Source organism: Equus przewalskii, chromosome 7, assembly GCF_037783145.1.
Source record: "Equus przewalskii isolate Varuska chromosome 7, EquPr2, whole genome shotgun sequence".
Lineage (NCBI taxonomy): Eukaryota > Metazoa > Chordata > Mammalia > Perissodactyla > Equidae > Equus > Equus przewalskii.
Window position 1 is genome coordinate 69,142,621 of NC_091837.1, and position 16,797 is coordinate 69,159,417.

The 16,797-nt window shown below is 54.3% G+C and overlaps 1 protein-coding gene across 41 annotated transcripts in view; it reads left to right on the plus strand.

Annotated features, from left to right (window-relative positions):
* Window positions 1–16,797, plus strand: part of CTIF (cap binding complex dependent translation initiation factor) — a 297,253-nt gene that overhangs the window by 198,075 nt on the left and 82,381 nt on the right. For 23 of the 41 annotated variants that reach the window (XR_011542724.1, XR_011542726.1, XR_011542730.1 and 20 more), the window contains 2 exons: window positions 917–1,403; window positions 4,039–4,338. Coding sequence is in view for 31 of the 41 variants with exons in the window: in XM_070630175.1 (XP_070486276.1) it covers window positions 917–1,403; window positions 4,039–4,338 (787 nt within the window). In the remaining 10 variants the exon portion in view is untranslated. Of the gene's footprint in view, window positions 1–916; window positions 1,410–4,038; window positions 4,339–16,797 lie in introns of all 41 variants that reach the window. The other 18 variants (XR_011542725.1, XR_011542723.1, XR_011542718.1 and 15 more) reach the window with 1 other exon arrangement.

Consider the following 16,797-nt stretch of genomic DNA (forward strand, 5'->3'; position numbering starts at 1 on the left):
CAGACTGGGTGGCTCGAAAGCGGACATTTATTTTCTCACAGTTCTAGGGGCTAGAAGTCCAAGATCAAGGTGTCAGCAGGTTTGGTTTCTCCTGAGGTCTCCTTCCTTGGCTTGCAGACTCCCGCCTTCTCACTGTGTCCTCACACGGTCCTTCCTCTCTGTGCACACATCCCTGATGTCTCTCCATTCCGAATTTCCTTTTATTCTAAGGACCCCAGTCAGATTGGATTGGGACCTACCCTAACGGCCTCATTTTAACTTAATCACCTCTTGGACTGTATCTCCAAATACAGTCACATTCTGAAGTACTAGGGATTGGTGCTTCAACACATGAATTAAGGGCAGGAGGATACACAGTTCAGCTTATAACAACTTCTTGTAGCGTATTTTGGTGGTGTTTGGGGGTGAAGATGTCAATGCACACACAATAAATAGTTTAACAAATGATAGAACTTTTCAAGGGCCGTTATGGTAAAGAGTCATCGGATGCAGGTCTGTGTGTGTCTCTTTGCTGGGATATGCATAGAGTATCTCTGGAAGAGTCACAGAGTTGCTTCAAGAAGACATACTGGGTGGCTGGGGACAGTGGCGGGAGAGTTCACTGTCTACTCCATCATAGCTCTTTAATTTTGTTCCCCACACGTATATTAATGCATATTCTAATAAGGAGATAAAATAGTTATTTTAAGCCAGAGATTGACTTAAATCTTCTATAATCACAGGGCCCTGTATGTCTTAATCTCTGCTGTGTCCCAGGCCCTATCACAGAGCCTGGCACATAGGAGGTGCTCAGTAAGGGTGTTGAAAGAGTGAATAAAAGAACAAATCAAGGAATTCCTCTTCCACTGTTTGTACACGGGGACCCTGAGCAGCCCACCTGGTGACCCCCTCTCCATCTCTCTCCCTTGGTTTGCAGACGGCAGCAGAGACCTCCAGGAGGAAACAAGCCCCAACAGCATGGTGACCACCAGCCGGGCAGTGCCAAACACAACAGGGACCACCAGAAGTCCTACCAGGGGGGCTCGGTGCCCCACCCCTCAGGGAGGCCCACCCATCACGGCTACAGCCAGAACCGACGCTGGCACCACAGTAACATGAAGCACCCCCCCGGCGACAAGGGGGAGTCGGGAGCCCACCGCAATGCCAAAGAGACGGTGGCCATGGAGAGCCCCAAACTCGAGGACGCCCTGGGGGACACCGGGCACAGCGGCCTCGAGCCGCCCCGCAGCCCTGATTCCCTGGCCCCGGCGGCTTCCGAGAGGCTGCCCCCACAGCAGCCAGGGGGTCCAGAGGCTGAGGCGAGACGTAAAGACAGTATTATTCCCGAGCGCATTGGGGAGCGGCCCAAAATTACCCTGCTCCAGTCTTCCAAAGACAGGCTGCGGCGAAGGCTGAAAGAAAAGGTACCGGTAATTGACTTTTCATTTTCTCTTGCACCAGAGAGGACCGCGTGAGGTAGGCACATCAGTCGGTAGGCTGGGGTCGGAGGGCCTGGGGAGTGAAGCAGGGCTGGACCCACCACATCTGGCCACCGCTGCCTTAGGGATTCTGGCCACCAGAGGGAGGCCCTCCAGCACATCTGGTTCCTCACCTTCTGGCCTGCCAAGAGGCCCAGGTGGCCACTTGTTACCAACCCCCAGTCTGAGAGGGGAGGGGAGGAAGAGACACGTGCCTGGGGGTGATGAGAGGGGCGCAGGGAAGACCTTGTTCTTCCCTCGAGCATTTTCTGGGGTCAGATACTGCCCTGGTAGGGCTAAAGGGCATTGGGGAGAACACAGAGCTTATCAGACAAGAGGGACTGATGCTTCTCCCCAGGTAAGTCCCAGTCGGGCTGTGGTCCCTGCCAGGGTTGAGAGCAAAGGTGAGTTGGACAGAGTGAGCAAACACCATTCCCCTCCTTCATCAACCAGCGGCCAGTGAAGGGTCTAAGTGACAAAATTTAAGGAGCACTTGGGTGCTGACCCTGCACTGGCATGGCCCTGAGAGTGAGGGCTTCCTTAAATTTTGCTCCCCAGGAGCCTCTCTTTCCTCACTCTAGTCCTGGCTCTGGAGGCCGTGCCCCCAAGCCCCCAAAGAAGGGGTGGGGATCTGTCCCCAGCAGCATTAAGTCCATTCTGCTCCTCCCAGCTCCGCCTCCCTGGCCAAGAGTGCAGGTGAGGTCCCCTTGGAGAGGAACAGTTCCTGAGGAAGGTCAACCTGCCCCCAGCGCTCCTCACAGAGTCCTTTTTCTGGGGCTTCTGCGAAGCTCCAAGTCCTAGGCTTCTCCCCGGCGCCTCTCCTCCCCCTGCCCTCCTCCACTGTTCGCCTCCAAGGTCCACACTCCAGCAGGACAAGGCAGATCAGACCCCTTCCGCGGTCAACTCTTGAGGCTGACATGCTGCTCCTGGCCCTTCCCAGCCCCGAGACCCCCACCCCACCGCTCCCCCTGGGGCCCTGGAGGAAAGCCTCCCTCGTTCCCTTACGTCCCGAAGGTGGGAGCCTGGAAGAGGTTCCCAACTGATGACCAGTGTGTGGTTTCGTCTAAAGAGCTTCTAGGGCATGTTGCTGCAGCCCAGCCAGGGAGAGGAGGTTATTAACTGAGTTCTCTCCAGTGCTACTAAGTGTATCTCCAGTGCTGCCGAGTGCAAACGACACGAGCTTCAGAGTCCGGCAAACCAGGCCTGGTCCTCACTATGCCTTTGATGGGCTCGGTGACCTTGGGCAAGTCACCTAACCTCTCTGAGCCCCAGTTTACTCATCTGTAAAATGGATGTAATACTATCCACCTTGCAGACAGACCGTGAAGATTAAATGTCATAACAAACGTAAAGACCCTCATGAGTGGTTATTATTCTATATACAGACCACTATTCCTCCCCTGGGGTCCAGATCGTTGGGGTAGGGTAGGGAAGAGGGGAATAAAATAGAGAAGGTAGATCCCTAGCACCCATACATCGGTTTCAAGGACTCCCCTCAGGTGAGGCCTCCTGGACTCCTGGACCAGGAGGACATGGGCTTAGGCAACGGTAGGGCTCAGGGCAAGCTACCGACCATCGAGTCTAACCTCCTCATGTGACCAGTGAGGAAACTGAGGCCCAGAGAGCAAAACCACTTCACAAAGCCCTAGAGCAGGTTCTGGAAGCCCAGTCATTGCCTCCGGCCCAGAGGCCTCCTTTTTGGGAACAGAAGGGCAAGTGCAGGACCTGGCTTTACATCTGGATCCTGCCCTTCTAGCCTGATCTCACATCCCTGCAGTTAAGTCGGTCGCATTCTCGGCCACCAGTCTACTGTATTGGACTAAATGCTTTTGAGACCATCAGATGCTGTTTTCTTCCTTCTCCAGCCCAGGTCTGGTCCCAGTTGCAGGGAAATGTCTTAAGGGTGAGAGGTTTGTTCTGTCTGAAATTTCCCTCCCAGAGGTGCCAGTCATTTAGAGGCACTTTGGAGGAGTCCTTGGTGTGCAGTATCTCTTGTAGAAGTCCAGCACAGTCGCCATAGGACACAGAGCCAGGGCCGTGCCCACAGGGGTCCCTCTACCCGGAGAACATGACCGTTCTTGGGCTGTAGGGGCCGGGGGTCTGGAGGACAAGGTCTCCACGCTCTGGAGGTGCTCTGGGCACCTCTAACCAACTAGCAGGCATTGTGGATACTGCCCCCCTTCCTGACCTAGTCTGCCTCCCCTTGTTTTCTCTTTGGCCCAGTTCTTATTTGTTACCTTATTTCATCTTTTATAAGCCTCATGAAATCTTTTCTAGATCGAGACATTTGATGGAGGGGGTAAACAAACAAAGCCAATGTGTATGAGAATCTAGGTAAGGGTTAGAACTCACAAGAAGGATCAGCCCAGGATGTCACAGGGACCAAGGACAAGGTCAGCAGCGACCGTTGGGGCCCAGGGTCCTGGGTAGAGATCCGGATTCTCAGAGGGATCAGACCTCAGTTTCAAGAAGGTAGGGCTGTATCCTCTCTGGGGGTGGCAGCCCTCCCTCCACTGGCCACCCCCCCGCAGAAACCTCGGCTCCACTCAGGCACGACTGGGTTTGTCTCCCATGCCCCCAGGATGAAGTGGCAGTGGAGACGACCAGTCCTCAGCAGAACAAGATGGACAAGCTGATCGAGATCCTGAACAGCATGCGGAACAACAGCAGCGATGTGGATGCCAAGCTCACCACCTTCATGGAGGAGGCCCAGAACTCAACCAACTCCGAGGAGATGCTGGGGGAGATCGTCCGGACCATCTACCAGAAAGCCGTGTCCGACCGCAGCTTCGCCTTCACCGCCGCCAAGCTCTGCGACAAGATGGCGCTCTTCATGGTGGAGGGGACCAAGTTCCGAAGCCTGCTCCTCAACATGCTTCAGGTAACCGGACACCGACAGCTGTGCCTCCCGTCCCCTGCCCCGCCCCTCCGGTGGGTTATTACTAGAGAGAAGGCTGCAAATTCTGACCACAGTTGAACTTTTCCCAAGTTCCACCCTTGCCCGATTAATTATAGAAAATAAAAAGGCACTCAAGGGGCAGGGGATGAGCGGCCGGATTTGCGTGTGTTTGTGTGCGTGCTCCATGGTTACAATGGACCAATATAAGTTTATAGGTGCTTCATGTTTAACCAGCCTTTCCTACTTTCTATTTCTATGATAAGGGGGCCGGCTCTCAGTCTTACCCAGGCTCTGTGCTTTGACCTCTCCGCGTCCGAGCAGATGCGAACTTGCCCTGGCCTTCTCTTTTCCTCCTCCACCCCAGGACCACCCGCTCAACCCTGGAGGTGGTACAGCGGGGTGGGAGCTGATGCTGAGATGGGTCTGAGTGGAAGACACAAAGGCTTTGGGCAGGAAAGGTTCAGTCTGTCTGCCGATGCGCTGGGCATCCTGAAACCACTTTTAGGGCAGAGGAGAGGCATAGAGATCCATGACTGTCTTGTTCCTTGGTGCCTTCCCACTCAAAATCCCCCCACCCCCAGAGAGCTTAACCTTGCTCCTCCTCAGTCCTTCTTCCTTGGGTGCCAGTGTGGTCCTACGAATGTGACCATGTAGTGGGTATGGGCGCTTAGACTGAGCCCAGCACTGTTGCATCTCACGAGTGGGGAGCTGGGGGCCGAGACCTGCTCTTCTGTCATGGGTGGCAGCAGGTGGACTGGTGGCTTCAGGGAGAGATAGCAGGTGGCACGGCATGGCGGCCACACCAGGCCTTGGGACCATCCTTGGAGACTCTTGGCTGAGAAAAGTCATCTCTGTTCCTACTTTGTACCTTCGACTAGTTGAGATACGAATTGAGTTTCCAGTCCGGGTAAGGGGAAACAGTAGCTCGGAAGCCCTGAAAGGAGAATTACAGAGCTGGAAGAGAGAGCCTGCAGGGCTGTCGTAACCAGGTGACCACATAATAGCTCATCCAAACTGCGACACCCTGGGAGTCGGAGGGGCTTGATTTGTCATGACGCCTGGATGCCAGGCGCAAAGCAAGGCATACGGTCACTCTGGTCTTAACCACCTGGTTCGCACTCTGCCATCTACTCTCTGGAAAAGGGGAGGAAGGAACCCCCTCCGCATGCTGCCCACAGGGCTCCGTCCCCACTGTCCTCTCTTCCCGGGGAGCCTGCTCACTGCAACTTGAGCCCTCCCTGGCCAGCCTGGGCTGCCTCTCTCCAGTTCCAGGCCCCGATCAGGTTCCCATTCCTGGATCGCCCGCGCTCCCCTGGTGACGAATTCCCGCATTACCTGAGGGATTTGCACATCGGGCGTGTTCCTCGCGGGCCGGAATGTCCTGGGAGAGTGTGGAGGGTGACGGCAGGGAGAAGACTGCCAGGTGCCAGGCACAGGGGTGTCAGGGCCAGATCAGCCTTGGGCTTGGGCTTTTGTTCTTTTTCAGAGAAGGGCCAGGATAGGGCAAGACTTCTAGACAATGGCTGCCAGCTCCAAGTAACCCAGCCGGAGCCAGGGGCGGACGTGGGGCGAGACACACCCAGCCTGGAAGGGCAGCTGGCCACGGAGGCCACCCGAGATCCAGCCTGGGTCAGGCGTCTCTTCCAACGCCCCATGGTTGGAGCGGCCTTGCCCACAGTGGCCGGCAGAGCATCAATCCTGGGAAGTGCTCAGCCACAAAAGGTGCTCTGGCCCCTACACCCGCCTCTCCATCAGCCACAAAGTGGACCAGCTAGGGACAGGCTCCAGATGACCCAGAAGGAAGGGAACCTGTTCGACTGCATTAAACTCACCGAAGTCCTCTTTGCATAGCTAATAACTTCTTATGGAATTAGTGTGCTGAGAGAAACAGTTTGGCAAACGCTACTGTGGGGAAAGAACAGTAAATTGAAAGCCAGGAAGCAGGGCTTCTCGACCTGGTCACCTGGGGTTGGCCCCTGCGGCTCCCGCTGGGGGAGTGCTTGGCTGCTGGACACTCCACGGTGGACCTTACGATTCTGTGCTGCTGGCCATGAGTCAGGGGCCTCGGGGAGGGGCGTGAGTGGTCCCACCTGAGCCTCTTCCTTTCTCACTCTCTCCAAACCTTGCCGCTGGCGTGAAATAGTCCTGAGTCCCCCTAGTCCTCAGAAGCCTGCTTACCCTATATCATGGCTCAATGATAGGTACGTCATGTGTGACACGCTTTGGGGGGACCAGTCCAAGAAACCCAACCCTAGTAATGCCACCTTGTCTCTGGGGCAGAGCAGAACTGTCACTCCCACATCTCCATTTGCCTGGGTAGAGCCTTTGTGGGTCAGGTGTCTGGAAATTTAAATTCCCCGGAGACCCCCACTCACCCCCTTTTCACCACCTGTAGCCCCAGCTCTCGTGTAAGCCAAGGAGGGAGTGCCCCAAAGGGCACAACCAGAGGGCTCGAGCTGGGTCGTCAGGCCTCCTGCCTCGCTGTTCAAGGCCCTTTGGGCTCCCACGGGAAGGCAGGCTGGAAGTGCTGGCATGAGGCTGCCCCGAGCCCCTTGCAGAGGCCCAGAGGAAGCCAACAGCACGTCTGATTGGGCATCCTCAGGCTCTGCCGCTCCTCTCTGCAGCTGAGGAGGTGACAGGTCGGGATAGGGCTTTCCAGGCAGCATAATTCACAGCCACTCACCACCCCAGACTCACGAAGTACAAGGAAAGACAGCAGTCGGCATGGCTCATCAAGCTCCACTTCCCCTCTTAATGCCCACAGGATGTCTTTTTGCATCTGCTCTCCTTTTCTGGCAATCCTGATTTGTATCCCTTTCCTGGCAGACAGTCCTAGGCTCGGGCCCCAGAGCCCTTCCCTCCCCATTCTCCCTCTGAGGTTCCTGTTCGCCTCCATCCACTCAAGGCCCATGGCCTCTGGATCTGCAGCCAGCTCCTGGATCACTTCAGTGGCCTCTGAGATGCCCCTCATGTGGCCGGGTTTGGCTGCTGCCTCCACGTACAAGTTCTGAGACCCAGCTTAGTGATGCTGGCTGCAAAGGGGCCAGGGTGTGAAGTGCCCTATGAACAGGGCTCCCAGCAGCTGTCTTTGGACGTCGCCATCCCTGGCCGACCGCTTTTGCTGCCTGGGTTTCGGCGTTGGGAGCTGGCAGTGTGCAGAGAGAGGAGCAGGCTCTGATGTAGTGGACGCTCTGTGGCAGGGGTGTCAGGGCTGCCTGCCGAGCTGGGTGCAGCCCCCATGGAGAGGCAAGTCAGGCAAGAGGGAGGTTAAAGGCCTTTGAACCCTTCCCAGGCAGACTCGGCCCTGTCGTCTCAAAGAATCCAGAATCTTTACCCTCATGAGCCATGAAAATGCTAGAAACTCTGGGTCTCAGTGGACCCCTGTCACCAATCCCACAACTCAAAAGTAGTCTTCAATTTTTACATCTAAACTGAGTCTTTTTGCCTTAGATGTGGTCCTTTTCTTAGTAGTGTTCTTGTAAGTAAAACTCTACTTATTAAACAGACATTTCTTAAATGTCTGTTATGTGCGAAGAGTGTGGTCTTCGTTAGCTCAATGCTTCTCAAACTTGGACGTGCATTTGGATCACGTGGGATTTTATTTAAATGGATTCTGATTCAGTAGGTCTGGGTAGAAACTGAGATTCTGCATTTCTAGCAAGCTCCCAGGTGATGCTGGCGCTGCAGGCCCAGGGACCACACTTGGAGTAACAAGGTATTAGATGACTGATGGTTTGCTGGTGATGGATCAGTTTCATGAAATCTGCTCCAGATACTAGATTGTTTGTTGAGTGGTGTGGAGGCTCAGAGCCTGAGCCGGTGGGAGAACACCCTAGCAGGAGGCATCGGCAGCTGAGAAAATCCCTTTACCTTGCCTGGCCTCAGTTTCCCCTCTGTGCAGTAGGGAAGCTGGTCCAGACCATCCCGGGGGCCCTTGCTCCTCGCTGTCATTCTGAGGCTCCTCCCAAAGACCTAACCAAGTCAACCAGGTGGAAAACCAGCGCTGCCTCACCTCTGCTGCTGGCCCTGTCTCTCTGTCCTCAGCTCCTCTGCCCATATCCTTCTTCTCTTTGTTGGCCTCACATAGTTGTTGGAGCAGCTCTCACATGTTTTGGGAAAAGGGCCTCACTCTCAATCCACATTGCCAGGCTGTGCTGGAGGCTGAGCCACCCAGTAAAACTGCCACTCTGCCTAACCCCACCCCTTCCCACCCAGCTCCCGGCTTCTTCAGTTGGCACAGTCGCACGCCCACTAGAGTAAGTACATTGATGGTGTCTGACTTCCAGGAGAAGGTGGCTGCCCAGCGTGCCAGGGTTACAGAAATCACCCAAACTCTGCCTTGATCCTCACCGGGGAATTGCAGTGTGATAATGGGGACGGGGGAAGCGGGGGTCCAGTTTCACAGCGAGGTGAAGAATGAGTGTGCCTCTTTTTATGGGACCTTTGGAATGACGGGAATTGGAGGCCTGAGCCCCCTCCGCCCAGCACTGCCCTGTCACCACTGCAGGCCTTCCACTTGGGCTCCGGGAGTGCTCCCTCACTGAGATATGCTTGGGTGGTACAAGTTCAAGCCCTCGTCTGTTGAAATGCGTGTGCCCTGTTTAGCCAAGAGGTGTCTGCATCTGAGCTATGCAGAGCAGAGTATTATTAGAGCAGGCATCAGTGTGTCTGTAACTGAACCCAACTCTCCCTAGCAACCGTTGCCAACAACACATCTAACAGAAGGATGCAATACCTTTTTTTGAAAAAAAAAAACCAAAACCTCATCTCAACCAAGTCGTAAACACAGCAGGGCTGTTGTGAAAAAACAACGCAAAATCGGAATCCGGCATGTGACCAGATTTCAAAATAAATTGCTCTCCACCAGCACCTTCTAGAAGACAGCCTCTTAAAAAGCTGACCTCGAGTTAGAGAACGAATCAGCTCTTCAGAGTTTCTAGCTGGGTCACCATTAAGCATTGTGTTTGGGGCTTTTGATGCATAAAAATCCAGTCGAATAGTGATGGGGGCTCCATGGGGCCCCTGTGGGGTCTCTGGGAGTGATTTTAACTGTGGGTTTTAGCCCCAGAAGGGGCACTCAAGATTTTCTGGTCTGGCTGCCCCTGTCAGTAAATCAAAATAGAAGATACCTCTTCAGGACAAATTCACCCTGCTCCTACCCCGTTTCTCCTATCCTCTGCTCCCTCTCTTGGTCCCACATTTGCTGGCTTGGGCAGAGGAACTGAGCCATTCCTCTAACTCTACTCATAAGGGGAAACCTTCTCTCCTGGTTATCTCAAGGTTTCAGGAGAATCAAAAGTCATTCCTCTTTACCCAGAGTTTGGAGTTCCTAACTTCTATCTTTTACAGAGGGAAGGAGGGGCGGGGCTAGCATTGATTCCTCGGGTTCTAACCAGCCCTAAGTTGTAAACTCCTCAAGGGCAGGAATCCTGGCTGAGTTATCCTCGGTCCCCAGCTCCTGGCATCATGACTTGTACGTAGTAGGTGCTTGGTAAATGCCTGTGGAAAGGAGGATGGAGCCCTCCATCTTAGGTCCCAGTGCTCCCTGGCATGTGACGGGCTTCTCAACTCTTTTGAGCACGTTCATGCAGGTGAACGTGGAGGTTCTCTCTCTGAGGTGGGTTCCAAGGCAGGAATCCTTCCCCACGTTTACGGGGGGGAAAGTGGTTCAGTGAGGCTACGAGGCTTACCCAAAGTCATGGGGGTGAAACGGGCAGTCAGTCCCACACCCCAAGCTTCTGGCCCCCATGTCACCCCCCATATAGGGTGTAAGGGTCAGAAACAGGAAAACATCAGGAAATCTACCTCATACGTCCATCAGTGGGGATTTCAAAATCCACCCTTCTAGAATAATCCCGTGGCATTTCCAGCAGTTTCCGAGTCTCTAAGCTTTCTGGGCCGATGGAGGGCTGACGGTGTCTGAGGAAACACCTCCATGTCTCCATTGCTTTATCCAGATGAACCGTACAGCCGTTATTCCCGGGGTTCAGCTCTCCCCCTCATACCCTCTCCCTCTGCTCGGACCTCCTGCCTCACTTCTGCACGCCCACCGCTGAGCCGATGTGCACTCCAGGCATGTAAACTAATTTTACTGTTGGCCCAAGCCAGGCATACCCAGGGATAGAAGCACATTGTTCTGTGCATTCCAGAGCCCGAGCAGAGCCCTGGGCGGTACCCACCCCGAGCTCCCCTCCACTCGTTGCTAGAAATCAGAAGGGGAGGAAGCAAGGTGCCAGGGAGCAGTGCAAGCAGTGTTCCTCTTGCGCAGAGGTGGAGGACGATCTCAGAGGTCCACAAGAGGTCTCTTTTTCTAAAAAATGTCGCTCCACCTGCTGGCGGCATCTGAGCACCCTGCGAGTCATCTGTGCTCATGTTGAAGGCCGTGCTCTGCCAAGGGCCTTGCAGAACTGGCATACATGTTCCCCCAAGGGTGGGCACCGGCCGGCTTGTCCCACATGTCCTGGGAGACCGATTGTCACAGGAGCTTGACCTTCTGCACAAGAGTCTGTGGCAGGCACGGCTCCCCCGATGGGGAGAGCCCATGCCTGGCTGGTACCAAGGCTCTGAGCCCACCCTACCAGAACCAGAGGAGGCCCTGTGCACTTCCAGACTTGGTGCCCACGCTGGCTTTGGCATGAGTTTACCTTGTTTCTTCCAGTCCTCATTCCTTCCTCTCAACGAACACTTACTGAGCACCTGCTGTGTACCATGCCCCAAGGCAGAGCTGGTGTATGTGTCATCTCTGTTAACCTATGCACCCTTTGGTCTTCTTCTCCCAGTTTGTGCAGGTAGGCGTACTGTCCAAAGTCTAAGTGTTTGATTCAAGGCCCCAGCTGGAATGTCTCAAAGTCAGTATTTAGACCAGGTTTCTCTGACTGTTCTACTGGGGGAGGGCGGTGGGGGGACATGGGGGAGGAGGGTGTATGGTGGCTTCCCAAAATGCTAAATCTGAGGTCCCCTCTGGATCTTTGGAATGGTCAGTGGGACAGAAGCAGCCCATGACTTGAACAGAAAAAGGCATTTTGATTTTTTAATCTGAAAGTAAGCAGAGGAAAGAAAATGATCATTGACTCTCAGTGAGTCCCAGAGAGAGCCCAGGACAGCAGCCTGCCAGTCAAGCTTTTCCTGTTAGAGGCTGTGTCCTCAGGTGTCTTGGCAGCAAAGACTGCGTCCGTATCATCTTTGTGTCCCTCCACTGTGCCGGCACATAGCAGGTATTCCTCAGGCATTAGATGGCTGCTTCTAGGAGCTTCAGTTCAGTGGGGACAAGGGAGCAATGGGGCCATAGCCAGCAGCAAAAGGGAACTGTGTTCTGCTCCCTCCCATCTGTGGGCCAGGGGAGCATCACCCAGGTCAGGAATTGTTTCACTGTCGCCCGTGTCCCTTGCCAGGCCGTGTCCTCTTCCCTGCACACCCTCACCCCACCCCCCTACACCCGTCTTCGTTTTCCCTGCTAAATCCCCTGATAGAACTTGGCCGGGCGCTTCCCTGTCTGAGGCCGCCACGCCGAGGCAGGCCCTGCAGATAAGTGGGTTATCGGAGAAGGCCAGCTCAGGTGTCCCGGGCCCCAGAGGGTCACCCCTGGCTGGCTGGCAGCTCACCCCCAGCACCTCCTCCTCCCCACTCCCCAGAGCCAGCAGGAGACAGCAGATCCTTTCCCTGAGCAGCCGGCCCCCAGCCGCCACCGGGAATCCGAGCTATGCTAAGCCGCTCCAGATCACAGCATCGCTGCCCTGCCCGGGCACGACCGGCCCAGACGGGGCGCCTCTACCTGCCGCGGCCGCCGCTGGAAAGCTGGCACCGCCTGGGCCGATGGAAAAATCTCCCTGCAGGTTATGTAACTGCTCACCGTCCTGTCCCTGGCTCCCCAGAGAGGCCCCCAGCCACCACGGAGGAAGAGTGGTGGCCCCCGACCAGGGAGGCGATGGCGGAGGGTCATTCTTTCTAAGGGCAGCAAATAGTCTTGAGCGATTTCCCAAGATCCTCCTCTAGACCAAAGTTCCGCAAGGTCCCAAGGAGACGTGGTGTTCCTATAAATGCTATGGAGCTGGGAGCCCTGCCCAAGCCGTGTGGCCCAGCAGAGTGAGGAAGGTTTGTCCAGGGAAGTGGACCAGAAGGAGGGGTTAAGGAGAGAGGTAAGGGCAGTTTCGTTGTTGGTTTGTTTGGTTTGGTTTTCTTATTTGGTGATTGTGTATGTGTGTGTGTGTGGTAAATACAAGCAATATAAAATTTACCATTTTAACCATTTTTAAGTACACAACTCAACCAGCCCTGGTGGTCTAGTGGTTAAGATTCGGCGCTCTCACCACTGCAGCCCAGGTTCGTTTCCCAGTCAGGAACCACATCACCCGTTTGTCGAGTGTCGTATTGTGGCATCTGCGTGTTGCTGTGATGCTAAAAGCTATGCCACCAGCAGGGTCCCCCATGGTGGACAGGTTTCAGCAGAGCTTCCAGACTAAGACACACTAGAAAGAAGGACCTGGCCACCCACTTCTGAAAAAAATTGGCCATGAAAACCCTATGAATAGAGTGCAGCAATGCCTGAAAGAGCGCCAGAAGGTGAGAGGATGGTGCAAACAGACGGGGCAGGCTTTAGTTCCCCTGTGCAAAGGGTCGCTAGGAGTCAGAATCAACTCGATGGCACTAACAACAACAAAAAAGTGCACAACTCAGCTGCACCAAGCACAATCACCACCACCTACTGCCAGACCCTCTCCTTGTCCCAAGCGGAAGCCCTATGGCCACCAAACAGTAACTTCCAGCCCCCCAGCCCTCCTACAGCCTCCGCTCTACCTTCTGTCTCCATGAATTCACGCGCTCTATGCAGACCACATGTAAGTGGAATCATACAATAGTTGTCCTTTTGTATCTGGCTTATTTCACTTAGCATAATGGTTTCAAGGTTCATCCACGTGGTAGCACATGTCAGGATTTCCTTCCTTTTCATGACTGAATACTATTCTGTTGTATGGATATACCACGTTTTGTTTATCCATTTATCCGTCATTGATAAGCACTTGGGTTGTTCCCACCTTTTGGCTATTGTGAATAATGCTGCAATGAACATTTGCATTCAAGTATCTGTTTGAGCCCCTGCTTTCAGCTCTTTTAGGTACATACCTAGAAATGGAATTGCTAATTCATAGGGAAATTCTATTTTTAACTTTTTAGGAACTGCCAAGCTGTTTTCTGGAAGTTCATTTTTGATGGGGGAAATATAATGAACCAAGATCCAGAGAAATGATAAAAGTGAGGGACAGTGTGGACACTGCCTTATCTGGAATAAAGGATGTAAGTGGAAAGTCAGAGAAAGTCTGTGAATGGAGCAAGTAGGGACCTAGAGGTTTTGGGCTTTGTGAAGGAGGACCAGGGAGCCATTGTTGGTTCTTGAGCTGTGGCATCCCAAGATTAATTTAAAATCGTACAATAGTATAGACCCGAAGGAAGGTTCTACAGATTATTCATCCAACCCACTTATATTATAGATGAGAGGCTAGAGACCTAGGGAGGTTAACAGAAGCCATGCTTTTGGAAGACATGTATGATGAGTTATGGGATGTTATGCTTGGAAATCTCTTACATTAGAGAACCAGGGGTTTTAGATGACCACAGTTGTTTCTTCCTTAAAGGGAGCACACACAGATTCGAACCTGCTCCCTGGCCCTTGGTGCATGGGGCAGTAGCATTCCAGTCACCGTCCCCACAATCCACAGGCTGGAAGCTGGGGTTGCCCACCACAGGGAGTGTGGGAGATTGTATCCTTCTACCTCCGTTCACCCTCCTTCTCCAATTGCCATAATGGGCTCCGAGAGCTTCTAGAAGGATCATTCAGGAGACATTTTGAACTGAGGCCCCCGTGTTCAAAGGTGAACAGGCTTCCCCACCAAGGGCACATGGTGTATATTCCAGAGTGGGCACCAAGCACATGGCCTGCTGGCCACCTGTGGGGAGAATGAACAGGACTCTGCCAGCATCCCCTCCCTCCGCCCCTGCTGCCCTCCCCAACTGCTGGGGGCACTTGTCCCCTGCCCCTTCGCTCACCCACACCTCCATGCATTGGCTGTGGTCTGGATGCCTGGAATGAAGGAGAGTGACTTGTCAGGAAGTCAGTGAGTGCGGGGGGACGGGGGTGAAGGGGGTTGGGAGGAGTGGAAGGAGGGTGACAGGACAACTATTTAAACAGCCGGCAGAAATGCCACACCAATCGTGAACTCACTGCTTTCCAGTGGCTATGTTCCGTCTCCCCTAGATAAGAGGCGCCTGTAAGTGGACAGAGGTCTCCCCCCGCTCCAGGGCCTACCGGCATCATGTGAACAAGCCAAACCCATGTTATGCCCAGTTGCTGGTTTCTTCTTACCTGTAGACCTTTCCCTGTTCGATGGCACTCTGTCCAGGAGAGGTGGTGACACTCCACCATGAAGCAGGGACTAGGCTATGTGACCTCTCCAGCCCAGGAACCCTTGGAGTGGCCTCAGAACCATCAGCACGGGGAACCTGGCCTCGGACCCCGAAATTCAGAATCAAGGCTCCCTGACCATCCACATAGTCTCTGTCCCCACTGCCTCCAGCCCAGCGTTCTGAGTCTTCAGGGAGAAACAGTCGCAGCTGCACCCCCAGCCCCAGCGCAACCCCAGTTGCAACTGGCAGTGCCCGGGAGAAGGGGGGCTGCCCCTTTGGGGGAGCACATTACAGCCTGTAGGGAACCACCTTCGCTTAACCCCTTGGTGGCCCTTCCAGATCCCAGTTCACAGAGGGAGAAAAGCTTCAGACCCTTTTGAAACATGGGGACAGACATGCTCAGGTAAGAGCATTCCCCTCCTGGGATGGCCACCTAGCCCTCCCCCCTTGTCTCACAAATCACCCCCATCTTGACAGTGCCCAGCTAGGACCATGCATATTGCAGAGAAGGAGTGTCACTGTGCATGTGCATGTGGGATCATTCCCACCCCAACCCATTAAGCAAAGGGGGCCTGAGGGCTACCACCAGAGCGTGTAGTGGCCCCACCTCCCAGCTCGGCCACGAAGCAGGGGCAGTAGCACAGGGGGGAGTATCTTGGTGGTATTCGGGGATGGCTGGGCTCCAGCTAAAGCTTATGAGTCTCCGTCTATAACTGGAATAAGTGCTTTCTGGAGCAGCTGCATGTAAATCACAGCTCCACATATCAGACTCACACTGACCACTGACCCCCATTTGACATCAGCCATTGCGTTACTCTGGGTGTTAAAACAAGTCTGATTAGGGGAATAATATCTCTAACAAGGGGATGGAAGCAGAGTCACCTGGAATTCAGCCTGCAGGCCGCAGAGACTTGCTCTTAATGACTTACGGCCACGTGGCATAAGAAATCATTGACGCAGCCCAGAGTCCAACACCTACCTTCCAGCCCCGGTTCTGGCACCAGTCAGCTGGTAACTTTGGGCCCATCTCTCAGTCTGTCTGCCCTCCACTTACTCTTCCGGTAAATGGGGTAATAATACCTGTCTCCTGCACCTGCTTACCCTACAGACTTTATAAAAGTCCACTGAAACATGTATCATTTTGTCTGTGTCCTCGTAAGGCTCCTCCTCCCGGAGGAGCTTCTGAGTTTTATTAAAGCGTGTTTTTTCTTCTGCTCTTCATGAATTCCATCCGTTCAAGGTTCCTAGGAGAGGCCCACTCAGACCTTCTTCCACAAGACAGGGGCCCCCAAGGCATGCTAGGACTTGGAGTTTGGACATGGTGCTAAGGATAGCTCTGGGGTCCAGCCACAAGGAGACCTCTCATGGGGACCCTGGGGCTGGCAGTCAGGCCCTGCTGGGTGCTGCATGCTCGGCATTGTTAAACCCAGCAAGCAGGAGCCGCTGGCCTCTATCAGGTATTTAGAGGCCTGCTGGTGGGGCAGGGCCAGCTCAACCAGAGAACAGTTTAGGAAGGTTGGAGGAGGGGGCAAGCCCTTTAAGTGCTGGCAGCTGGGGAAGGCCTAGAGAGGTAGCATGAAAGAAGAGGCTGGTTGGGGCTGGCCCCGTGGCCGAGTGGTTAAGTTCGCGCGCTCCGCTGCAGGCGGCCCAGTGTTTCGTCGGTTCGAATCCTGGGTGCGGACATGGCACTGCTCGTCAGACCACGCTGAGGCAGCGTCCCACATGCCACAACTAGAGGAACCCACAACGAAGAATACACAACTATGTACCGGGGGGCTTTGGGGAGAAAAAGGAAAAAATAAAATCTTTAAAAAAAAAAAAAAAAAAAAAGAAGAGGCTGGTTTTGGGTAGACAGAGGAAAGAGCCAAAGCAAAGACTTGTAGGTGGGAGGAGCAGGGGGCGAGATGGTACAGGAGAGCGTGGTGGGATGAGGTAGGTCGTGTTCTGCCAGCCTGGCTGAGGGTGTCCGGGCAGCAGCAGGGGCCTGTAAGTGTCAGCAAGCCCCGGCGTGAGGCTGCCTAGCCCGGCAGTGACTTCAGGTCA